The sequence below is a fragment of the Propithecus coquereli genome, unplaced genomic scaffold (genome assembly GCF_000956105.1).
Source record: "Propithecus coquereli isolate 6110/MARCELLA unplaced genomic scaffold, Pcoq_1.0 Scaffold3, whole genome shotgun sequence".
Taxonomy (NCBI): Eukaryota; Metazoa; Chordata; class Mammalia; order Primates; family Indriidae; genus Propithecus; species Propithecus coquereli.
The window spans coordinates 14,532,314-14,557,892 of NW_012148618.1; the positions used below are offsets into that span (position 1 = coordinate 14,532,314).

At 50.1% G+C, this 25,579-nt stretch overlaps 2 protein-coding genes across 4 annotated transcripts; one reads left to right on the top strand and one right to left on the bottom strand.

Moving 5' to 3' along the window:
• Positions 1 to 6,701, top strand: LOC105814396 (creatine kinase U-type, mitochondrial). 3 transcript variants are annotated; one of them, XM_012649341.1, is made up of 10 exons: positions 1 to 224; positions 986 to 1,302; positions 1,932 to 2,130; positions 2,335 to 2,430; positions 2,818 to 3,039; positions 3,186 to 3,271; positions 3,391 to 3,514; positions 5,164 to 5,298; positions 5,657 to 5,782; positions 6,000 to 6,249. In XM_012649341.1, the coding sequence occupies exons 2-10, from the start codon at positions 1,154 to 1,156 to the stop codon at positions 6,114 to 6,116; spliced, it is 1,254 nt and encodes a 417-aa protein (XP_012504795.1). In that variant the 5' UTR covers positions 1 to 224; positions 986 to 1,153; the 3' UTR covers positions 6,117 to 6,249. The 3 variants fall into 3 exon arrangements, with proteins under 3 accessions (XP_012504795.1, XP_012504792.1, XP_012504793.1); XM_012649338.1 differs by having other exon boundaries at positions 44 to 224; positions 1,839 to 2,130; positions 6,000 to 6,701; XM_012649339.1 differs by lacking the exon at positions 1 to 224 and adding an exon at positions 547 to 628 and having other exon boundaries at positions 1,839 to 2,130; positions 6,000 to 6,701.
• Positions 6,513 to 22,904, bottom strand: STRC (stereocilin). The gene is made up of 29 exons (XM_012649337.1): positions 22,844 to 22,904; positions 21,748 to 22,533; positions 21,635 to 21,659; positions 19,609 to 20,863; positions 18,276 to 18,338; positions 18,066 to 18,176; positions 17,729 to 17,895; positions 17,346 to 17,532; positions 17,093 to 17,208; positions 16,700 to 16,832; positions 16,159 to 16,341; positions 15,831 to 15,869; positions 15,480 to 15,647; positions 15,240 to 15,305; positions 14,623 to 14,748; positions 14,264 to 14,322; positions 13,340 to 13,463; positions 13,113 to 13,225; positions 11,370 to 11,505; positions 10,762 to 10,958; positions 10,492 to 10,582; positions 9,822 to 9,978; positions 9,020 to 9,189; positions 8,266 to 8,421; positions 7,736 to 7,878; positions 7,398 to 7,546; positions 7,046 to 7,143; positions 6,803 to 6,950; positions 6,513 to 6,601 (listed from the first exon to the last, which is right to left on the bottom strand). The coding sequence occupies exons 1-29, from the start codon at positions 22,902 to 22,904 to the stop codon at positions 6,513 to 6,515; spliced, it is 5,316 nt and encodes a 1,771-aa protein (XP_012504791.1).
• Positions 22,905 to 25,579: the final 2,675 nt, after the last annotated feature.

Genomic DNA, 25,579 nt, shown 5'->3' on the forward strand with positions numbered 1-25,579 from the left:
CTTCGCCCCACCTTATATTCCCCTCCAGCCCAGGAACTAGGAGCTACAGGGAGGGAAGAGAAGGGAGACCAGGAAGAGGAAGCCAACAATTCCCTGCCCAACCCCAGCCCCACACCCAGTGCAACCAACAGGTAGGCAAGCTCGCGGTGCATACTCAGAGGGAGTCCTGTGAGCAGCAAACAGGTCTGAGCCTGGAAAAGACAAAGAGAAGTAAAAGATCAAAGGTGAAGTAGGGGATGGGGTGGAGGGTGGGAGAGGAAAATAAAAGTGAGGGGATCATGAGAAGCAGAGGCAAGAAATAGCAGGGCTTCAGACTTGGGGGCAAAGTGGGGGTGGGGGGAACAGCATAGATGGGGTAAGAGTTAATATTTCTCTGATTCCTCTAAGGGAATCCTTTCTTGACCTTGTAAGAAGAGCACAGGTGTGACAAGGAAGAGCCTTCGCCCTCTTCCTGGTTCTAAGGAGAAGGTGACCTTGAGCCAGCGGAGGTCTGTCCCAGTGTCTGCCTCTAATCCTGTGCTTTCTCCATGTCTTCCTCTGGTACCTGTGTTTATTCCGCGGTTTCCCCGCGGCAGCCTCACCTGGGAAGATGGAGAGGTTGCTGGGGCAGGCTGAAAGCAGAAAAGAGGTTGAGCAATGTCACCTTTCACACCCACAGAGTAGAGGGATCAGGTTTCGAGTTAAACCAAGGGGGCTGGGGGAGGTATTGGGGTTTCGCTAGTCCCCGTGGGTGCTGTCCTTTACTTGGTGCTGAAATCTGGGCGGCCTCATCCTAATCTGGGCCTACATCCTCGGCCTTAGGGGGTGCGAGTCTCCAGTCCCGCTAATTACCTGGCCGGTGCTGCCCACCCCCGCCCCCGCACACCTAGCGCTGTGGCAGGCGGGAAGGCGGGGCCTGCGTGAGCCCCACCTCTGGAGACTGCGGCTCGGCCTCCCTCTCCTCCGCCCGCCCGCCCGCCACTAGCTCATTGCGCCGGTCCTGCAGTCTGGTTGGTACTGGCTCCCACTCCGGCTCCAGCCTCTACACTGACCCCCATTTCGGGTTTAGCCTTGGACCCGCTCCGACCCTCAGTCTGTCCCGTTACGTCCTCCCTCCCGATTGCTGTCTTGCTCCAGCTCCTGCTCCGGGATTCCGTAGCCGGACCCCCAAGCAATGGCTGGTCCCTTCTCCCGACTGCTGTCCGCCCGCCCAGGGCTCAGGCTCCTGGCTTTGGCCGGAGCTGGATCTGTAGCCGCTGGGTTTCTGCTCCGCCCGGAACCTGTACGAGCCGCCAGCGAACGAAGGAGGCTGTATCCCCCGAGGTATCGGTGCCTGAGGCGCGGGGGAGGGGAGGCCGGTGGTGATGGGAACGAAGGTGAGGGTAGAAATGAGAACCTGGGCAACAGAGGAAGGCTATAATCACGAAGGCCCTGGAGCTGGGGGGCTGTACAATTTGGAAACCTCAGTGGGGTGGGGGTGGGGGACAAAACCATAAAGCAAGAGCATTCGTGGGGACCTGTCAAGACCAGCTCTGGCCCCACGAGCTATACCCACTTGGCCCCACGAGCTATACCCACTGCCCAAATCCCTAATTGTAAGGCCAGGGATCCTTTTTGCTCTCCTCCGTCTCCTTTTCCTGCTGTTCCTCCCCGTTTCCTGAATTCCCCTCCTTAGTCTTTCCCCTCCTCCATCCCTAATGTTGTGTTCATGGGAGGAAAGAACTGAGCCGGTCTGGGGGAACTGAGCTGGCCAGCCAGAGGCAGCTAGAACTGTTGGGAAAGAATAGACCCTGAACGTCCCTAAAGAGATTACCAAGGCTTAGCCTCCTTCTGATTCTCCCTCCTTGCATGGAGCAAAGCCAGACATGGCTAACTGGACAGCTCCCAGCTGACTGCACTAGGTCTAGGCCCCTGTGCCCTCCCTCCATGGTTACTGGGTACCCCCTCCCCAGCGCTGAGTACCCAGACCTCCGAAAGCACAACAACTGCATGGCCAGTCACCTGACCCCAGCAGTCTATGCACGGCTCTGCGACAAGACCACACCCACTGGTTGGACGCTAGACCAGTGTATCCAGACTGGCGTGGACAACCCTGGCCACCCCTTCATCAAGACTGTGGGCATGGTGGCTGGAGATGAGGAGACCTATGAGGTAGGGGACCCCCAGAGTCTCCCTGGTGATCCACCTCATCTTCCCAGTAATCCCAGCTTCTTCTCCCTGAAGACCCCTGACTTTCCCTCAAGACTCTGAGCCATCCACACTCAAGTTTTCTGACCCAGTGCAATCAATTCACAATAGAAGTCTGAGAAAGTATTCCCTCTCCTTAACCATCTCTCCCTCTTAAATCTCCCTCAGGTATTTGCTGACTTGTTTGACCCTGTGATCCAAGAGCGACACAATGGATATGATCCCCGGACAATGAAGCACACCACTGATCTGGATGCTAGTAAGGTGGGTCAAATATTTCACTTCTGATTTGCATTGCCTGTGTACAACACTCTCTCTCCAATTCCTTCACCTTAATTATTCCCTGACTCATGGTCATTATACTGCTGAGCTTTTAACTGTAATGTTGGGAAAGAATCATATCTTAAGGAGCAGCATATATGGAGATGAGAAGGTAGATGAGAATGACCATGCCCGAGGTGGGCAGTTTGAGGAAGGGTCCACAGTGCCTCCTTCAATTGGAGTGTTTGCCCACAGGACGTCTCCCTCCAATGCATGCAGGAGGAATACGCAAAGAGCCCTCTAATCCCTAAGGTCTCTCCTTCCCCAAGGGTCCTCAGTTGCCACCCACTTGTGTTTCTGTGACTTATATTCATCTCTCTTATCCCCCAGATCCGTTCTGGCTACTTTGATGAGAGGTACGTATTGTCCTCCAGAGTCAGAACTGGCCGAAGTATCCGAGGACTCAGTCTGCCTCCAGCCTGCACGCGGGCAGAGCGACGAGAGGTGGAACGTGTTGTGGTGGATGCACTGAGTGGCCTGAAGGGTGACCTGGCTGGACGTTACTATAGGCTCAGTGAGATGACAGAGGCTGAGCAGCAGCAGCTTATCGATGTGAGGGGCTTTGAGAGGGAGTTGGGTGGGGGGAGAAGATGGAAAAAAGAGCCAGAGGGCAGGCGGGCCAGATGAGATAGATGGCCTCTGAGAAGCCTGGGGGCTACCATAAGGATTCTTAACCAAAGTCCCTTTACTCTCCTCAGGACCATTTTCTATTTGATAAGCCTGTGTCCCCATTGCTGACTGCAGCCGGAATGGCTCGAGACTGGCCAGATGCCCGTGGAATCTGGTACAAATCTACTCCTTATCTCTTTTGTCCTCATGCCCCCATAAATGCTTTTTTTCTCTATCTCCCCCAATTCTTGCCTTGCCTCTTGATCTCCGTGCTACCCTCTCTCCTGCTGTCAGGCACAACAATGAGAAGAGCTTCTTGATCTGGGTGAATGAGGAGGATCATACACGGGTCATCTCCATGGAGAAGGGTGGCAACATGAAGAGAGTGTTCGAAAGATTCTGCCGAGGCCTCAAAGAGGTTGGAGAAGAGTGTATAGGGGAGCTAAGTGGGAGGACATAAGGAAAACCAAAGAGTAGCATAGGTAGATTGACTGTATAATTTATCAACCAATCCAGGACACTTCTGATAGTAAAAAAAAAGTCATCATTAATCAATCTAGGACAATAGGTATAAACCAACACTGTCCTGGAAAAACCAGGACATAAAGTCACCCTAAAAACAGGAAGAGAGAAAGAATATCAGGAACCTAAGGAGTTAAATAAGGCAGTTGCCAGATAATGCAAAGAAGGAATAACTGAGTGGCAGGTCAGTGCCTGAGATGTGTGCTATGGGATGGTGGGGTGTATAGATAAGAAAAACTGCTTGAGCCTGGATTGATGTAAGGCATGAGAGACTGGTGTGTTCATAGTTCTAATGTAATCAGCTAGTTCTCAGCCAAGGTAGGCCTTGACCCTGGATTCTGTCATTCTGGCTAAAGTATCATGTCTAGGCTTTAAGCTGAGAGTGGGAGGGAGACTGGGGAAGACAGAATGGCTCAAGTTCTAGAATACATGGCTCTAGATGAGGGGTTGAACTGAATCCTCAATCCTATTTGGACTGGGTCTCCATATTCAATTCAACATTAGAAATCCCCATAAACCCAATTTTTACAGTATGTTCTCATATATACAGTTCTATTTTGGACATGCAAAGAAAGGGAGTTCCTCTTTTAGATTCTAGCTGGGAAGTTTCTACTTTTTTGGGCAAGTAGTAGGTAACATATTCTATGAGTGGGTAGGGAAGTACTATTTAAATTATATACCTCAGTTTTCTCATCTGGAAAATTAGGATAATAAGATTTTCTATGAGTTAGGTTGTTGTGGGGATTAAGTGAAACAATGCAGGTAAAGTACTTGGTCCACAGTAAATGTTATGGTGTTAGCTGCATTATTATTCTGGATGCAAGAGGTTTTCCCTATTCAGTGTGTATGATAGCCCCCTGTGCCATGGTTCTTTCTGAACTATGAACAGGGTCCCTTTACTCAGGATAGTGGTCTTTGTGTCCATCACTCTGGTGTATCCGCTGTCTCTTCAACTCTAATAGTCATCTCCATGATTAGGATAGTTAAATGAAACAAAAATACCCTTCCCATGTCCCTACCCCCAACACACACACACACCTATGAAGCTGGCTTTTCTGCTCTGTTTTTACCTTTCTCTCTGCTTTCTTACATGTGCTCCTTCTGTGGCTAACAGAAGGCCGTCTTGCCTCTTCCTGTTACAAATCTTATACCCTCATTTTCTGTCTGGAAAGACCCTTCCAAGCTCTAGGCTCATTAGCAAGGCAGAGAGAATCGATGCATTCAGAATTCATTGAATTATCAATCTTTCTCAGTTCAGTTTACCACCTCTGTTCATTTCTCTAGATCATCTTTAGTGCGTCGCTCCTCAAGTTTCTTTGCTTCCACACATAAGATATTTATCCACAATCTTATCATTATGTACATAATAATTACATCATAATTTTACAGCATGCATGCACGATAATGTGTTAATGATAATGAATAATATCATTCATTCACACCCAAGTTTCTGTTCTAGACATATTTCTAGGGTTCCTGTGAGTCTAGCTAAGGGAGGGTCTACATATCCCTGATTTTTCACTAACAGAAACTTTGTGGACTCAGGTGGAGCGGCTAATCCAAGAGCGTGGCTGGGAGTTCATGTGGAATGAGCGTTTGGGATACATCTTGACCTGTCCATCTAACCTGGGCACTGGACTTCGGGCAGGAGTGCACATCAAACTGCCCCTGCTAAGCAAAGTAAAGGAGTTGTGGGTTTAGAGAGGGGTGTGAGTGAGGAAGGGGAGTGTGGATGGGGAGGGAGTGGGCCCTTTGGAAGGGAGTCAAACATGTGGCTAAAAGGTCAGAGCCAGGCATAGTGGCTCACGCCTGTAATCCCAGCTACTTGGAAGGCTGAGATGGGAGGAATGCTTGAGGCTAGGAGTTCAAGACCAGCATGGGCAACATAGTAAGACCCCCGTCTCTAAAAAAATAAATAAATAAATAAAAATAAATTGAAGAGTGAGGGGATAGAGCTTTGAACAGGTTCAGGGATCTTTCAGGTAGTACCAGTCTCTGCCTCTATTGGCCCTGCCCCCAATCCCTATCTCCCCTCTAGGATAGCCGCTTTCCAAAGATCCTGGAGAACCTAAGACTCCAAAAGCGTGGTACTGGAGGAGTGGATACTGCTGCCACAGGCAGCGTCTTTGACATCTCTAATTTGGACCGACTGGGCAAGTCAGAGGTGAGATCCTAAGGGAGTAGTTTGAGGAGAGGTATAGGTCTGTGGGGGTTTATATATAACAGTGAATGAGCCTCAGGAATGTAATAGAATCTGAAATAAAATTCAAGTTGAGTTGGGAAGCAATTGGAAATGAATTCCCAGAGCAGGCAAGTCAGTCAGTGCTAAAGAAAGAAAGTCAGATTGTGGGAAACAGAGACCAAGGATTAGTATCCTTCAGGTGGAGCTGGTACAACTGGTCATCGATGGAGTAAACTATTTGATTGACTGTGAACGGCGTCTGGAGAGAGGCCAGGATATCCGCATCCCTGCACCTCTCATCCACAAGCAGCATTAACTCCCCATCTCCCACAGATGGCCCAAGATCCCCAGGACTTCTGCCCATTCTAATGGTGGCCCTTTCTACTTGCCCTGGACATCCCTCCCCAACTCCCTACACCTCCATCCTAGTAAAGATTCCTTGCTGTGCTCCAGCTGTCTGTGTTATTTTTAGTGGTGGGGATGAGGAGGGAGCAGCCTCCAGGAAATGAAAAGAGGCAGTGGGGTATTTATGATGGGAAGACACTCCAGATAAGGCATGCCAGGAACACTGATTCTCAGGTGGGTGGAAAGCATTAGCACTTTACCCATACTTCTCATCAGCTTCCTGAGAATAATTAGGATGCATTTCTGTTTGCACTTTATTCATTATGATTTAACGATTTAACAATATCTCTCAACTGTAGAGACAGGCTCATAGCAGGTGGCCAAGGAAGCTGATGGTTAATACCAGGGCCCAGGAAGGTTGTGACAAGTTCTGGAGGCCCCAGGCTGTGCTTCGACCTAAAATGAGACAAGGAATGGGAGTAATATCACAATTCTGCTCCTAAGAAGCACTGATATTTGGAAATAAGCTCTCTGCCTGTTGACTCCCTTTACTCCAGGGACCTCCCTGGGTGGGTTCTAAAAGCCAGACAGCACTAAGTTAGGGGTCAGGTTCTGGGTCAGGAGATGGAGGGTCAAGCTGTGCAGCTAGAAACTCACCCTGCTGTTCTGGGCTCTCCTTCCCCTCACGCTGGGCCCATGCAACTGCTCGTCGCTGCTCAGGACTCAGAGAGGCCATTTGCTCAGGAGTGACAGCCATAGCCTGAACACTAGTGAGACTGGATAGTTGGGTGGGACTGAACACCACCTGGGGGCAGGCACAGGAATCAATGCATCTCTCTAGTCCCTGTTGGGCCCTAGCTCTCCTGTGGTCACTCTAGACCCCAGTCCATCAATACTTACAGCAAATTTAGGAGGAGGGATGACAGAAATGGCAAGAGGGGTAAGGCCCTGGATCTGTCCCTGCAGCAGTGCTGAAAGAGCCAGGTCTGGGATCCCAGCTATTGAAACAAGTGGGATGGGCATCCAAACATTGTCTTAGGCTGACCTCCCTTTGCTTCAAACCTGTAGACCTTCTCCAATTGCTCCCAAAGTATGCTACCACAGACCTTCCCCAACACATCTCCAGCCCCTTACCTAAACTTCTGCTCAGACCCCTGCCTTAAGAATCCCAGGGCAGTCCTCCAACCAATCTACCCATGGTATGGAAACCAAACCCTGACACCTAAAACCAGCAGTGGCCCAGCCTTCCCACCTGCTATTGTGCCAATCTCAGTGAAGATCTCAGGCCCCCAGTTACTGACTGGGCCAAAGCCACCAGGCAGCACAAGGAGCTGTGCCAGAACCTCCAGTTGTTCCTCAGAGCACTGGAGATGCAGGGTGCCCAGGAATAGAGCCGCTTGGCTGTAGAAGAGTGGGAAGGAAGAGAGAATTCAGCTTCAGAGATGAGGGCTATGGTTATGAGACAAGGGAAGAGATGGCTTCAAATGAGGTCCCTTCCTCCATGAGACCACACCTTCACGATCCCTCCCCACCCCCAGTAAGCCCACCTTTACCTCAGTACCATCTCCCACACCCCCCTTCACAGATGACCTAAATTCCCAACTGCTGATATGCTGTAGCTCCTCTGGCCGCAGTCCACAGAGTGTGTAACCCAGTGCTGTCAGGTGAATGAAGTCCAGGTGGCTCACGTGCCGACCACTCTGTCGCAGGAAACTGGAGACCACAGCCCGGAGCTGGGGTGGGGGTAAGGGGCACAGGATAAGGAGAGAAGTTATGGGGAATTAATGGATGGGGAAGTGATTAGAGAATGATAGGTGCTACTAGATTATGTTCTGTTATTATTAACACCTAAGGATCTAGTAGCCATGGGGAAGGTTGAGGACCCAAAAAAGAAAAGGATTCAGGGACAAGAGGCAGGAGAGAGTATTGTGTGTCCAGGGCCTCAGAGTGAATAAATCACAGAGTCCCTAAGGTTACTAGCATGGGATATTAAGAAAAGATAGATATCTTTTCTTAATATCAGGCAGGATCACAGGAAAAAATTCCTTGGGCTCTATATGACCTAAAGGACTGGGTCTGTGGGATGTTTGGAGAGTGGTAGGGAGGAGCGAAGGTGTTACCTGGACAGAGCTCCAGCCATCTATCTGCCCCAGGGTGCTCAGCACTCCCCAGTCCACCAGGACCAGCTCCTGTAATTCCCGATCTCCTAGACCTATTAAGAGTCTACCCAGCTGCAAGATCTGCTCAGGACGGAATCCCCGGGGGGGACCCCACAGCTAGGAGAAAGAGAGGAACAATGTGAATGGAAAAAGCACTAGATTGGGAGTCAGAATGCTGGGTCTTAGTCTTGCCTCCGACCTTAGCTGTATAGCTCTAGGCAAATTACTTGCCTTTTCTTTAGTTTCCTCAACTGTAAAATAAGAGAGTTGGATTATGATTTCTCTGACTAAGGTGTCTAAAGATCCTAGAGTCAGTAGGAAAGAACAGCAAACTCTAGTCCATGAGTTCTAAACTTTTATGTATACCAGACTCACTGAGGTGCCTGTTAAAATACAGATGCCCAGACTTCTTCCCCAGAGATTGCTATTCAGTCCGTCTAGCATGGGACCCTGGCATCACCATTAAAAACCTATTCCCCAGATGATTCTGATAACACATTAAAATTTTTTAACCACTGCTCTAGTCTTTCTATATATTGCACTAGCTCCCCTTCCTCAATATTTATCCCCCACCTCCTTCTTGTGATCCAAACCTTCCAACTCTTTTATCCCATGTTTCCCCCACCATTCACCCAACTCTCTATTCCCTTGTGTCCCGTATCACACCCAACCACCTTCCTCAAGGCCAACCCCAGTTGGCCTCTCCATCCCTAACCTGCTTTGCCTTGCCCATGGCTGCCCGTAGTTCCTCAGGCCCAAGTCCTGGGTCTCCTGCAAATAGTGCCAGGCAGTCCTCAAAGTCTGAGAGCTCCATCTCTGCAATCTGGGTTGCAGACCAGGCTGCCGGGAATGTCCCCCGTATATCCGCACAATTTGGAACAGGTTCTGAAGGGGGAATGCAGGGCCAGGGGGTCAGCATAGTATTAAAATGTGCCCTGAGAGATATCTATAGATGGAATGACCCTTCCAATCTTTGGAGGATGAGACAATGTGGACAGTAAGAGTTAAGGGATTATTATAGGGTTAGGTTTATAGTGTTCTGAAGATATTAGAACAAAAAGTGATTGGAGAGGACAAGTCCCTCATTTTATAGATGGAAGACTGAAGATGTTGCCTGGGGATCTAATGGTAGAGTTGGATTAGAACACAGGTCTCTAGCCCCACAATGTCTCTTCCTTGTAGGGATCTCCCCAGCAGAGAGCTCCACATTTAGCCAACATAGAGCTGAGTCAGCTATTTACAGAGACAAGAGAAAACGGGAGTTCTGGGCCAAAAACTCAATGGATTATAAACTCCCAGAGCTATAGAACCCTAGAACTAGAAGTGACTTGAAGATCATCCCTTTAATCTCTTGGCCTTATAGATTAGAAAACTCAAGCCCAGAGAGCAGAAAGTATGCAAATCTGCTCAAAGAGCAGTGCACATTTGGAGCCCCAGATTTCTGACACAACAACTGCATTGTTTGATATTCTGGCCCATATGCCCTCCTGAACATATGAATATTTGGGTAGTTTCACCTGGAAGATCCTCTGCAGCTGGCTGCACAATCCCAGCTACCAGGGCTGCTTTCTTGGGAGCAAGCTGTGGCTCCCCACACAGTTGTCCGACTCTGCTCTGCTCCCAGCTCTGCTGCTTTTCTAGAAGCCGCTCCAGAGTCTCTGGGCCCAAGGCCTCCTGCATAAGAAAGTATAAGAAGGGTGGGGAGACCTAGACAGGATCAGGGCCAGCTGCTGCACCTGTTAATCCAAAGTCCTTATCCTTCTCTCCTTATCCTGTGCCCCTTACCCCCACCCCAGCTCCGGGCTGTGGTCTCCAGTTTCCTGCGACAGAGTGGTCGGCACGTGAGCCACCTGGACTTCATTCACCTGACAGCACTGGGTTACACACTCTGTGGACTGCGGCCAGAGGAGCTACAGCATATCAGCAGTTGGGAATTTAGGTCATCTGTGAAGGGGGGTGTGGGAGATGGTACTGAGGTAAAGGTGGGCTTACTGGGGGTGGGGAGGGATCGTGAAGGTGTGGTCTCATGGAGGAAGGGACCTCATTTGAAGTGTCCCCCTCTAGAAGTGTCCCCCTGATCCAGGCTTCACATCCTTTGCCCTCAACCACCTTGGCCTTAGGTCCCCAGCCAGCTGACCAGTTCCCTGTTTGCATTTACTCCCTCCCTTGTTCCTTCCTTCACCTCACCCTAGGGATCAAGGAAATAGCCTCGGTAGACAGAGTGAATACTAGGCGACCAGCTTGTTCCACTTCGTCCTGGCTCCACAACTCTGGTTTCCTGGGGGACGGGAAGAAGATCAGGGGCTGGGGAGCTAGACTGTGAGGAAAAGGATGGAGAAAAGAGGACATGCTAGGATTGGGGGACATTAAGAATATGAAACGGGCTGCCACTGATGAGGGTGGTTGAGGGATTGGGTGTAGGATGAGTTAGAATCTGAAGTTCTCGAAGGTCCATACCCAAGAACAGGCTCCTGCACCAGCAGCCATCCCAGCTCTGTGGCAAACGTCTCTCCCAGGCAGAAGCCCTGCAGCTGACTGAGATGGGACAGCAGGATCTGTAGGGGGATCCGTCGCGTGCTCTCTATCCCCAGGAATCCGACCAAGGGGCCCAATGTCTCTAGCACTTGCCCTGAGACTGGGGTCTCCTTTGGAGCCTAGAAAAGGGCATCAGACCTTGGACAATGCCTCTCGGACTCAGAGTGCCAGACGCTGATCAAGATACCAAGCCCCTTGACCTTCCCGCCCTCCTGCTCCCAACTCAGCACGCTAGGATGCTCACTGCCTTTGTTCACTTTCTTAAACAATGAGCCCAGATGGGAACAGGCAGAAAGACTGAGAAGTGGAATCCAACGGATATCTTGGACTCCAAGGGGTATGGACAAGAAACATGAAGTAGGTTACCAAGAAATAGAACCCAGAGGCAGATCTAGGGGCTAGGGCCTTGTAGACAGAAACCTGTTCGGCAGCAAGAAGTAGAGAGTTGGGCCTAGAAGATAGAGAGCATTGTCTGAGAGGCAAGAATTGCCCAGGGCAGCAGATCTAAGTCTGGTAGGGTGGACTCTTACCAGGTTTTGAAGTGCCCTCTCTGCCAGGGCTGCCTGCTTAAGTGGGGTCAGTGCCAGCAGCTGCTCTGGAGCTCCTTGTACCAGCTCCACCACCAACATAATGGATTCATTAGTCAGTCTGTCCATCAGCTGGACCCTATGATAGCAATTCAACAACAGAAGCACTCAGTCGGAACTAAGCCAAGTTGAGAAGAGACCACAGAACCACACATTCCCCAGATAAGATGTAACACCAGACAAAACCCAGTGGCCCTGGACAGGAACTGACATTAAACAGCCCCAGGGCCGGTTCCCACCATTGCACTTGAAAGGTGAGAACGAAGGGAGTGACATAGTTCTAGTCTTCCTGAAAAGAAATAACAAACAATCAAATCTGATTAAATGGACTCAAAAGCCCCAAATATTAAGTACCATTAAAATTTCCCCAATTTATAGATTAAAAAACTGAGGCTCACAGAGATCAAATGGTGGGGTCTTACTCCCAATTCCTGTTCTTTCCACAAGGTCACCTTTCTCCTAATCGTGAGGGGGTCCCTTCTACAATTTACAAAGTTCTTTCAAGTGTTATCTTATTTGATCCTTATGACAAGACCTGGAGGTAAAATAGGTATTTTCTTCTTATCCCTCTTTCACAAATGAGTTTTCTGACTCATGGCCCCGGATCTTTGACCTCATCCAGGCCCTTGAGATTCTAAATTATCTCAGAGAACCCACATATTTAAACAGATTTGAATGGCATCTAAAAAGCAAAAGCAAAAACAAAACAAAACAAAACAAAAATATTTTTTTGCCTAGAAGTCAGAAATGACATACTGTATTCCATACAGGGTTGCCAATTCTGGAACAGGGCCAAGTTATACAAAAGCCAAAATCTGTGGAAACACCTATAAAAATGTAAGAATGGAGTCAGCTGCTTTTATTATCTCCACATCCCCAGGAAGACTGTCACACCAGCCTTTTCCTACTCTGACCTACAGTTCAGATGGCAATGGTCTGGGGTGGGAGTAAAATGGGAAAAGAGGCATATGCATGAGACACTGATGAATCCCTGGAATCTCTGAGTTGAGAGGAGGCTTAGATTCATCGTCTTCTCTCTCCACAACCCATACTTGAATGTGCTCTACAACATTTCTGCCATGGGGCCATTCGGCTTGGACTTGGACAGCTCCACTGAATGACCAGGAGGAACTCATTACCTCAATTTTCCTTATATTGTGCAAAAATCTGACTTTCATTCATCAATCCTAGCCTTGCCCAATGGGGCCATTCAGAAATATGCCAATTTAATTTCTATTTGATAGCCCCTCATGTATTTGAAGGCATTTACCATATTTTTCATATATTTTCTCTTATCTACTCCTCTGAACACACTGAGAACACAGTGCCCTAATCAGACTACAGTCCTCTGGGGCAGAATTGGACCATTGCTTCCCTCACTTCAGATTCTCTATCTCTATCCATGTGGCCTAGGTTACATTAAAGTTAGTTGGCAAGCCACAACACAGTGTTGCCACCCTCAGCTGTCCCATACTGGGGCCATGTTCTGGGAACCAGTCAATACATAGAGCAACTTTGAATAGAATCCTTTGTTTTTGGCTATAAATGATGTCAGGGAACCACCCTGACAGAAACCACCAGACAGAAAAATCACCTCCTCCTTAGAGCATTTCCTAAGGGCAGATCTTCTACCCTGGGTTGAGCTTTCTGAGGATCTGATCCAGTATCTCCAGCTGTAGCACTTACGGTAAGTCCAGGAGTAGCTTGGTGTCCAGCCCACTCAGTTCTGGCCCCAGGGTTGTCAACTCTGGCTCTGGCATTGCCATCCTCCGCTGTAGCTCTGCCCAGACACAGGCTCTCTGTGAGACAAGGTGGGGAAGCAGGGTCAGGACAGAGCTGAGCATGGGAGCTAGGTTCTGCACCCTGGGTCCCACCCTCCCTTCCCCCACTAATGCCCAAGTACCCCCTCTCACCAGGCTCCCTCGAACCCCGGTGGGCAGTTGATATATCATGTGTACCACTTCAAGGAAGTCTACCATCGAGTTGATCTGCTGCAGAAACTCACAGGACATGCCCCCTGCCAGGGTGCCCAGAGCCCTGTGGGTGTGTGAGTGGGTAGATGCTTATTCAACACATGCCACAGCCTGTCTGCTCCTTCATACTGGCACTCTCAACACAAGTACAGATGTTGATTTATGGTGATTTACAGTTTGAGAAATGTTTTTACATATATATTCTCATTGGCTCCCCATAACATCATCACTGTTTATCAGAGAAGAAAATAAAATTTACAGAGTTCAAGAGACATTCTCAACATCATTCTACTAGAAGTGTGGTAAACTGAGACAAGAGCCATGTCTTCAGATTCTGAAGCTCACAGTTCTTTTCCTGTGAGTGCAGGTAAGGTGACACCTACATATTCTTATTTATTCTTGCTTGGTCAGTGGCTCTGAAGTCACCTTGAATTAAATTAAAAACAGCAAATGTCTATTGGGAGCTTACAATGGACCAGGCACTGTGTTAAATACTGTATATGACTTATCTCATTTAATATTCACAATAACTACCTATGAGGTAGGTACCATTTTAATTTTCATTCTACAGAAGAGAAACCTGAAGTTTAGAGAGATGAAATGACTTGCCCTAAAGCATGAATAGATGACAGGGCTGGGACCTGAACCCAGGTCTCTGAGTCCCTTAGCTCTAATCAGGATTAGGTATGGCACTGTGGAAAGGCAGGAGGGCAAGGGGAGGAGCCAGGAGAACATGCACAAGGCAGGGACTATGCATCACTCATCTCTATATCTGCCATTGCATGTCACATGGTGCCTGGCACATGGTAAGCACCCAAAAAATGTTAGTTGAATTTAACTCACTGCTCAACAGAAGTTACTCACTGCAGATTCCTGAGGGTCAAGTTGGTGGGCACCTGTATCTTCTTCCAGAGAAACTGTGCCTACAAGAGAGAGAAAGAGGAGCCGCTTCCCAGCAGAGATGCTGCCCAAGGACCTAAGGTGCTTTGGCCCCAGTATTGCCTCTCCATTCTGTGGGCCCCACTAGCCTCCCACTCTCCCAAATGCCCACTTCTCTCTGAGAGAGAGGGAGAAATAGAAGTATGAGGAGAGAGAAAGAAAAAGTAAAGCAAGTCACATTATAAGGAATACTAGGAGTAAGTTGCCAAATTGGGCTGAGGGATGGGTAAAGGAGGTAGAACAAATTGAGAGAGGGAGTTCTGAGGTTAACTGGGGAGAATTACCTGCTGCTCAGACCAGGGCAGCTCCCGGTAGCGCCTTCGGTTTGCCAGAAGAGCCGAGGAGTCCAGTTGTAGCAGCTTTAATGGGAGCAGGGGAAGCAGGCAGTCTGGCCAGGTGGTGGAGATGGGCTGCTGGCAGTGATGAGTGTAGCAGTGTAGCAACAGGTGAGAGGGTCTGGACTCAGCCCTCAGAGAAAGGGAACCATGGGAGCAGAAAGGGACCAAAGCTAGGACAGGGGTAGAATGACATTTGCCACTGTAGCAATGAGCACCTAAGAGCCCTCACATTGAAAGCTGTTGTGGTCAAGTTTTGCTGCTAGTTAGGTACCTGATGAACTAAAGTCTTTTAGCTTCACTTCTCTGAGCCTTGGAGTTTTAATCTGGAAGCAGGGTGGTTGGTCTGGAAGATTTCTCAGGCCCTTGCAGCTTTGACATTCTAGGACAGTGTGGGTCATGCTATGCTACATCTGGAACTAGGGAGAGCTCCCAATATCTTGGGGGCAAACAGAGCTAACCTGAACTCTCAGGGCCACTGCAGGGGTAACGTACAAGGCAGCACTAGCCATATGAAACTGCCCTAGAATGGGGCAAGGAGCTCAGTCAGGAGATCTCACACGTACCTGACCAGGGATACACACAGCTGGACTGGCACCTGTTGTACCCAAATTTTTAACGCCATCTTTCACCTGCATGAGAATTGGTAGTGTGTGTGTGTGTGTGTGTGTGTGTCTGTCTGTCTTTGGGTGTGTTGTAAGGGAGTAGGGAGGTATGGAAGGCCTTCCCTGAGCACAGGGAAGATGCCTTCCTCCCAACGAGGGCTCATATCCCTAATTGTCTCATCCTCTCTGCTACTTTCATACCCGAAAGGTCTGAAGCAGCGCTGCAGTCTGGCAGGCTGAGAGGCGTGACAGTTCAGGGGCCAGACAGGAACAGGCCCCAAACAGAACTCGCCTAGGGATGGCCTGGAGTGTCTGGGGGCTGAGGCCTGGCAGCAGAAGGTGCAAGGAGCAGAGTTCCTCCAAGGACAGCTGAAGGGCAAGAGAGACAAAAGGCCTGAAGCAGAAGGGCAGGGTGGTGGAGAAGACAACAATCACAGAGCAATGGGGCAACAGGTATAAGGGGAGCTGAGAGGGAGGAGGGGGCAAATGAAGGAGCCAGGGAAAGAAGGGACAGGGACCTCTATGGGGATGTTGAGAGTTGCTACTACTTACATCGTGTCTAGGGAGGAGCCGTCCAAGCAGCAGGGCAGCCTGTGTTGCAATGGGACAGGGAATAACAGCTCTCAGGTCCCAGCAGCCAGGTCCTAAGGCCTGCCCTCCAAAACTTCCAGTTCCCTCTTAACCATTCCCAGTAATCATCCCCAGTAACTCAAGTTCCTTCTTGATCTAAGGAAGGGGGATGAGGGAATCCTCCTTGGGACAGAGTTCACCTCTAGTGCTCCCCCAGGGAAAGGAGGGGCTGACTGTATCCCAGAATGAGATTCTCTTGACTGGGGCTCCAGGGGGAGAGGGTGGATGCCAGGGAGTGAGATGGGCCCACCTGAGCAGGTGTGACATTTGTTCCCTGTAGGGCAGGAAGCATGGCTCTAAGCTGGGGCTCTGATAGCTCCTGCAGGAAACGGAGGCCCAGCTGAGGGAAGAGAGGGGCCCAGACGCGCAGCTCCCGGGGACTCAGCACAGCTCCTCCAGATGAGCGCAACACCCCCAGAAGTTCATACGCCACCTGTAACCAGAGAATGTTTGGGACTAGAGAGAAAAGACAGATAAACCTTGAACCTCTTCTCTAATCCCAAATCTGGATTTCCCAGGGCCTGGGCTAGAGCTTGGAAGTAGGGATAGAACTGGAGTAGACTGAGTTCAGGATGGCAAAGGGTAGGTTTGGGGTGCTTTACACCAGATAGGATAGGGCCAGGAAGAGGTGGTAACAGATAAGAATGGCCACAGAGTAAAAGATGGAGGTGGCAGAGGGGATTGGGGAGCCGGCACCACTGTGCTTGAGCTTGGTTGATACAATTGTGCAAGCCATACACACAGACCCAGGGGGAGCCTGGAGTCTTGTAGGTCTGTGCCAAGGGGCTCACCCGTCCTTCTGGGCTGAGGGTCCCGTTGGCTGCACATTCCAGCAGCCCTCGTTCTACCGGCCCCATCGGATCACTCAAGGGTACCAGGCTCTGCAGCTCCTCAGGGCTCAGGAAACAGGCGAGGGGCCCAAGCCTGAGGAGGGCATGAAGCTGGCCTTTGTGTGGTCACTGAGGCAGGGACTAGATGAGTACATGGAATAGGCATTCTGACCACTAAGCTAAGAAACATGGGCACCATAGAGAGGCCTCTCTCCTGGAGCCCTGCCCTGCCTGGGGCCACTGCCTACTCTCTTCCCCCTCCCTTCCTAGGATACCAATCCACCATGGCAGCTGTACCTGCCTCTCTCTACCTCTCCCACTCTGGCCTTGGTCACTGATCCCATAACCACTCACCTGCGTACCTGCTCCTCGCCATCCTGGACACTCTGGTTCACCAGGCTGCGCAGCACATGTCGGGCATGCCCTGGCCCAAGACCTGCTGCTGGCCAGCTCTCCTCCAGGGCCTGGATCTGAGATGGGGATGGTCTGCTTGTGTTGGGGTCACTGTGGCACACTTGTAGGAGGGGCCCACTAGAACACATGCCACTGACTCCTGTCCCACCTAGCAGAAGATGGGCCAGTCAAGTAAAGAGGATGATTCTCATACCTGGTGAGGGCTGAGCTGCAGAAAGTTCTCCAGAGGGAGGTGGGGCAGCAAGGGCAGCACTGCCCACAGCAGCTCCTGGGGCCAGGCAGGTACTTCCCCGAACAGTTCAGGAGCCAGCAGTCGCTTTGCCAGAGCCTCCTTCTGTTCAGGCCTCATTCCTGGGCTGTAATCCCGGATGGCAGCCAGCCTGGACAGCGTAAAGAGTCTGAACCCTTTGTCTTGTTCCAAACTATTGTCCCCTGGCCCCCTGCAGCCCCGGTGTCATGGACAGGATGGAGATGCTCCCTTTTTTAATAGAGAAGAGTTCTGGAAGAGGCTGCTCCAGGGAGGATGGGGTTGGTCTGGCCCTGACAGGAACAGGAGAAACGGTGTGGGAACCTTACACGCTGTCATTGGCCAACAGGGACGGTGGGAAGCGCATCAGGTCAGAGACAGCCAAGAAGGGAATGAGTGGCGATAGGTCAATGAAGAGCTGTGAGGTAAGGCGTGGGTACCGCTGGAGCAGCAGGGCTGTCAGGTGACCCAGGGCCTGCTCCTCAGATGGTGGTACCTGTGGGGGCACAGGAATGGATTCTGGCTCTGGGGACAGTTGGTATCCTTGCCGTCTCCCCTCTGGAGTTCCTCCTCCCACTAAGGCAAGCCCTCTGGACACTAGGTTCCAGATACCCTTGATCCCTAGATTCCCCCTCCATGGTTGCTCTGCTCTCCCTCTATGCCCACCTGCAGCTGGCCCCAGGAACGGTGCATGAGTGTCAGGAAGCCCTGCGCAGCCTCCCTCTCTGCTGAAAGCACCAGCTGCTGGAGGTTTTCTGGGGGCAAGTGCAAGTACGCCTGGGAAGAGGAGGTCATGATGGGTATGGCCTCCTCACTGGGCAGGGACCTCAGGCCATGGCTGTCACTCAGTCCACCCATGTGCCCTCCATCTGTTACCTGCACTAGAATCTGCAGGGCCCAAACACTCTTCTCCCTCTGGAGCAGATCCCATAGCACAGGCTGGAGAGGAGAAAGACAAGATGCCAAGAGAGCTGTCTCCTCTGTCCCTCCTGCAGCTGCCCCAGGCACTCCAACCCCACTTGCTTGATGCTTATCCTTCATCTGAAGCTAGTATGCATTTTTCTTCAAATATCAAGCTCCTTTAGGTCTGGGACCATGTCTCTAGCTTCTCCTGTATCCCTTCCCATGCCATGTCCATAGTTGGCTCAATAAATACGTGTAGACCTAAACCAAATACTATGAGCCTATCTAATTCCATTTTACTGGGCCCAGGGCTTGAAAAAAGCAGGCCCTAACATGAAATAAGGAATTTTTTTATTTTTTTAGAAGCAGAGCCTTACTCTGCCTCAGATAGAGTGCAGTGGCATCAGCCCAGCTCACAGCAACCTCAAATTCCTGGGCTCAAGTGATCCTCCCACCTCAGCCCCCCAAGTAGCTGGGACTACAGGCATGCACCACCATGACCCACTAATTTTTTCTATTTTTAGTAGAAACAGGGTCTCACTCTTTCTCAGGCTGGTCTGAAACTCCTGACCTCAAGCAATTCTCCCTTGTCAGCCTCTCAGAGTGCTAGGATTACAGGTGTGAGCCACCACACTCAGCTGGAGTAAGGAATCTTTAAATACCCTATAGAACCCAGCAAAGTGCCTTGCATGTAACAGGCACTCAATGAATATTCTAGCTGCTAGAATCTAGCCCTTTTACAGAGAGGAAACTGAAGCCCCAAAACACTAAATTACTTGCCTAAGATCACACTAATTTGTGGAATAGTTGAACCTAGAACCAAAGTCTTCTGATTCATAGTCTCCCTGAATCTTCTCATTCCTGCCTTATTTTCTTGTATTCTGCCAGCCTCCAATTCTCACTCTCTAGAGAGAGTATTAGAGCCCTCTAACTTGAGTCCTTTCCTTTCTGGAACAGAAAGAGGAGAGTCAAAGAGTCCAAAAGAATAATGAGATAACATTTATTGCATGTTTACGCTAAGCCCACAGCATGTTATTATCTCATGTAATCCTTACGACCAGACTAAAAGAATGATACCATTATAATTCCCCATTTATAGATGAGAAGAAAAAAATATTGCTCAGAGAGGTTAAATAACTTGTCCAAGGTTGGTTGCAGAACTAAGATAGGAACCCCAGCCTGTTTGACTCTAGAGCTGCTGTGTGCTTAAACCACTACACTATCCTACTGCCTCTCAGTATTAGAGGAATTGCCCTGGAGGCCCTTCCCTCTGGTCCAGGAGCTTTCGCCCTGGTAGGTCACTCACACTGAAGCAGGCCAGCAGCTCCATCTTGCTTATAGCAGAGCTGGGGCTGACAGTGGGTTCAAAGCCTGGTGGCATTGGCTGCTCCTCCTGTCGCAGGTACTCCCCGATTGTCCGTAGTACACTGCGCCGGCCCTCTGGGCGGAAGGCATCCCAGAAGGAGCAGTTGTCTGGGAGACTGGAGAGTAGCAGGGCCTGACCCAGCATCCCCTGGGCCTCAGCCCCTCCAGCCCCTGGACCTAGGAGGAAGGTCAGCAGGCGCAGGAGATAGTGTAGGCGTGCAGGGTGGGCAAGGGCTGGCACAGAGGACTGACAGCGTGGCAACTGGGATAGCATGCCGAGCAGGAAGGGTCCAGGAGCCAGACAGAGTGGGGATGGGCCCAGAGGGGGCAGAGAGGGCAGAAGGGGGCCCAGGAGCCCTTCTAGGAAGCAAGTGTCATTGCCCCCACGACTTATCCTGCACTGGCCTGCTAGCCAAGGCCAGAAGGGAACCAGAGCCTCAAACATGGTGTCATTGGCACAGACCATCACCAGAAAGCTGCCCCCATCTGGGCAGCGTTCCCCACAGGGTCCAATGTGGCAGGGTGGGGAGGCAGTGGCATCCGGGGTAGGTCCCTGGCACACATGCTGAACCCAAGCCTGGTTGCTGGGGGGCACAGCCTGCAGACCCATCTCCCCACATAACTGCTCAGCCCACAGGGTCTCATTCTCCAAGAAGCAGCCCCAGAAGATCTCTGGGGTGAGGGGAACAGGGGGCAGGCCTCCAGGGCAGCTGGTGGGGGGTGGGAGCAGGCCAGCACAGAGCTGCTTTACCAGGCGGCGGTTGGGGCCAGACAGGGCTGAAAAGGAGAGGTTGCTACAGATCACAACCAGAAACTGATCAGGAAACTGGTCATGGCAGGCCTGTAGCCAGCCTTGGGCACCTGGTGCCCATGAGACTGCATACCACACAGCTGTCTGGCAGATAGCAGCAGTGCTGGGAGGGGGCTGCGGGGTGGCAGGCTTCACATGCTGGCAGAGCAAGTGGATGGAGAAGTTGGAAATGCCGTAGGGTGGTGCTGGCCCTGAGTGATTCTCGCAGAGGGCCTCCAGAGAGATGGCTCGCCGATGGCGAGGGCTGATGTGGGCTGAGGGCTGAGAAGCTCTGGGCAGAGGCACACCCGTGCTGAGGCAGTGGAGGAGGGCAGGGGGTGGGGGTGGCGATCCAGACAGAAAGCCCAGCGCCTGGACATCCCAGGAAAGGTTGTGTCGGACGCCCCTGGGTACAGAGGGAGGAGCAGGCACGATCTGGTCAGTTCACATTTCCTCCAGTTAAAGATTCTGACCCTGGCCCAGAGCCCTGCAAGGGGCATGGTAAGCATAGGCTTTTCTAAAAGTGAGGTCCCTGAGAGCATAGGCATTACTGGTTGAAATCCTGGAATGCGGGAAAGGGGAGAGAGCTGTCCTACCACAGCACAAAATCACCTAGGAGCATTCCCAGTTGGAGTCCCTTCTGTCTACCTGGCTCCCTTCTGCCTCCTTTCTGCATATGCTTTCAGGTAGCTTAAATACAACCCTCGGTTGGCCTCATATCAGGAAATCTGCACAGCAATTGAATATGTCTAACTGTTCTCAGGCATTGTTGTACTGAAATAGAAAGCGGGTAGAGGAATCCAGTCTTGCCCTTATTTTCCATACCCCACCTTTATTAGCTAACACTTATTAAACACTATGTGCCAGGCACTGTTCTAAGCAGTTTACACATAAAGCATCAACTCATTTAATCACTTGCAACAACTCAGCACTAACTGTTATCATCCTTATTTTACAATTAGGGAAACTGAGGCATGGAAAGAGTATGTAACCAGCCCAAGTTCACCTGGCTAGGAAGAGGTGGAGCCAGGACACCAACCCAACAGTCACACTCCCAAACCATTAAAGCACACTCCTCCCATCAGTTTTCTCTTCAGCTCTGGAGGCTGATGCCTTCAGCTCTCCACCTCCAGATTTCCCAGGCCCAATTGCTCAGAACTGGTCTCCTGTTACTCACCATAAGAGCAGCTGTTGAAGGTTACCTAGGAGGGAAAGTGTAAGGAAGAGAACTACCCCAATCTCATCCTTCTTGCCCTGCCACATCCCAGCCCCAGCCCTGGCAGCACTTACCTCCCTGGCACTGCCCACTGGCATCAGGCTCTGGCTGCCCCAGAATGGAAAAGACCTCATCCTGCAGGGAGTGGGTGACACGGAGCAGCCCCTCCTGAAAGGCAGCATAGAGGGGGGCCCCCACTGTGCGTAGCAGACCGCCCCAAAGAGCCTGCTCAGAGCCTGGCTCCCCTGTTGGGGTAAGCAAGCCCAACAGACCCTGCAACAAGTGAGGGGCTGGCTCCTTCCCATTGAGGCCCGTTGCATTTGTAGGGTCCACACTGGGCTGCACTTGCACCAGTGCCTGCCAGCGTGTGCCCTCTAGCAACAGCAGCAGAGAAGGCAACCAGTCAGCAGCCAGGACACAGTCAGAGGGCCCATCACGGATGCACGGGGGCCGGGTAGGGGCAGGGGGCCCCCCAGGAACTAAGGCTCCCAGCAGCACCTCCACGAGTCCACCCAGCACACCTGCCTGGTGCACCAGGAAGTCCCGGGGAGTCTGCTCCTGTCCCAGCAGTGCCAGCACATCCCCCAGCAGCCCTAACATTGGCTCCCAGTCTGGGCTGCCTCTCAGCGTCACTAGAAAATCATGAAGCCGGAGGGCAGGGGGCTGAAGAAGTAGGGGCTCTCCCATAGGTCCTTCCCCCATTCTCCCAGGCTCAAAGGAAGAAGAAATATTGGCCAGGAATGCAGAGAACCGTGAGTGGCTGGGGGAGCCCTGGGGAGCCTGGTCGACAGTGGAGAGCAATGACTTCAGGAGGGAGAGACCAGGGTCCAGGGACTGAGGTTCAGTAGAGGCCAGAGTCACTGTAAAGAGAGAAATGAGAGGTCACTAAAGGGGAGGAACCTAGAGCCCAAACTCAGCCCTGCCCCTGAGCACAATTCCCTACCTGGATCTAAAGATGAGGTGAGAGGATGGTGAGCTGAGGTCCTCTTACTGGCCTACAGTAAGTCTTGGTCTGTCTGCCTTCTTTATCCTCATTTTCTCCCTTAGCACCACTCTCTGCCCCTTTTCTTTGTCCCTTTATCTTTTATCTAACTGGTTAACCTCCATGTTCTTAAGTCTTTTTCCAGCAAGCCTCCCTTCATCCTCAGCCCTGCTCACTCTTCCTCTCACCTGCACAGGACATCAGCAGCAGAAGCAGCAGTAGCAGCAGGGGCCAGAGGCTCAGAGCCATGTTTCCAGGTGAACACTAGTACCAGAGGTGAGTTCTGGTTATTGTCACCTTGTGTGGGATAGCCAGCTGAGGGCGGGCACTGCAGGCAGCTTGAGGTTCCACTGACACTGTAGTTGGTCTTTCAGGAAACAATATCTGTAACTTGACAGCAGGTTTGTCACCTGAGCCACTGAATACCTGATCCTTTGGCTCTGGAGAAGCGTGTGTTTCTGTGAGAGGGACCAATGACAGGGTATCCCAGGGGGCCCTCAGAGGAACCCAAGGAGACAGCTTGAGTTAGGAGCCAGTTATGCACAGAGGAGTAAGTAGACATGGAGATGGAAAATTAGAGACCAGGGGTGTAATCTAGGGGTCTGCAGAAAAATATAAGGAAACAAAGAGGTTATAAAAGAGCTATTAGATTATTAAGTATGAAATGTCCAATTTCTTCAAGTACTAAGTTTGACAGTTGATATCTCTGACATTTCACTTTGACATTTCCTATTTTATTTTTATTGTGAAAGTATATCCTCCGTCTTTCAAACACATGGTTTGGCTTGTGATTATCTTTAACACTTTTTAGAGCAATTTTTGTGAAATCATAGATAAGTCAAAAATTCATGTTATTTTTGAATATGAGTTCTGTCGTGGAACCAATGCAGCGCAGGTAGCTCAAAATATCAACAAAGTGTTTGGGAAGGATGTGGCTAATGAACACACAAGTACATCAGTGGTTTGAGAAGTTCCATTCTGGTGATTTTAATCTTAAATATGAGTTATGTGGGCGACCTGAGACCAAGGTGGATAATGATGAGCTGAAAGCTGTAGTGGAAGCGAATCCATCTCAACCTACACATGAATTAGCAGCAAGGTTTGATGTTACCATTCCAACAATATTGGACCATTTGAAACAAATTGGCAAGGTAGAGAAGCTGGATAGATTGGTTCTGCATGAATTAAACGAGCAAGAGAAATCATCTTGAAGCTTGCCTTTCTTTGCTATCACAACATAAAGGTGAACCATTTCTGCGCTGTATTGTTATGTGTGATGAAAAATGGATTCTTTTCAACAATCAGAAGCACTCGGCACAATGGTTGGATAAAGATGAGGTGCTGAAACACAGTCCAAAACTGAATATTCATCAAAAAAAAAACTAATTGTGTCTGTTTGGTGGCCCAGTGCTGGTATTATCCACTAAAGCTTCATGAAATCTGGTCAATTGATTACAGTGGGTGTCTACTGCAACCAGTTGGACAAAATGATGAGGATGCTTGTGATTAAGCAGCTGATATTGATCAATAGAGACAGTCCGATCCTCTTGCAAGACAACACTCAACCACATGTCACACAAACAACACTGCTTAAACTACAGAGGCTGGACTTGGAAACTCTCTGTCATCCACCATATTCACTAGACCCTGCACCAACTACTACTTCTTCCAGGCTTTGGAGCACTTCTTCTTTTTTTTGAGACAGAGTCTCGCTTTGTTGTCCTGGCTAGAGTGAGTGCTGTGGCGTCAGCCTAGCTCACAGCAACCTCAAACTCCTGGGCTCAAGCAATCCTTCTGCCTCAGCCTTCCGAGTAACTGGGACTACAGGCATGCGCCACCATGCCCAGCTAATTTTTTCTCTATATATATATTTTTAGTTGTCCAGATCATTTCTTTCTATATTTTTTGGTAGAGACGGGGTCTCGCTCTTGCTCAGGCTGGTCTCGAACTCCTGACCTTGAGCGATCCACCCGCCTCGGCCTCCCAGAGTGCTAGGATTACAGGTGTGAGCCACCACGCCCGGCCTGGAGCACTTTTTGTGAGGAAAAATGTTCAATTTTCAACAAGCCATAGAAAACGCCTTTCGTGATTTCATTGCCACTTGTTCTCCAGGCTTCTTCGCTGCTGGCATAAACAAGGTACCGTTAAGATGGCAAAACTGTGTCAAAGTTTAGGTGCATACTTTGATTAATTATAATGCTTCTTGTTTGAGATATAATAAACCACATTTTTGATTTGAAATCAGACATTTCATATTTAATAAGGAGCAAGTAGGATTTGAGGAAATTGAGGAAGAAAGGGGGCTTAGGATAAAGAAACTGGGCAGCTAAGTATAAACAGAGAGGAGAAATGAAGACAGGTTTGATCCAAGGATGGAGAATTCAGGAAGAGGAGAGCTACTTTTGATGCCCTACCCAGAACCACAAAATGTTAAGAGCCGAGCAATACCCTGGACATCATGTAGACAAAAACTTGCAAACTGATGGATAAGGAAACAGACCCAGAGAAATGTGACTTGCTCATGAGGCCATTCAAATGTTTGGATTTTCCCTTTGGCTCTCTCTCTGTGGCCTAGGTGAAAGCCCTGTAGAAAATTCTGTGCTGAGAAGAGATAAACCAGATTAAATCACTATGTGAGGGGACTACTCTGTCTACACACAGAACTGCTCACGGATCAGAGAGATTCCATTCAAAATAATCTGGTCTGGTGAGGGTTAGAAGTATTTTCCATTCCCCATTCCTACCTCCCAAAAGGCCTTTATTTGGCACCAGCTCTAAACAGTAATTCAACACTGAGGCTCTATCCAAACCTGTATTCTGCCCTTTTTTCCTTAGAACCCTTCCCCATTCTCTCCTCCAAACCCACATGTTGAACTCCATTATTAATGTGCTTCTGCCCTAGAAGGTTCACTTAGGATCACAGA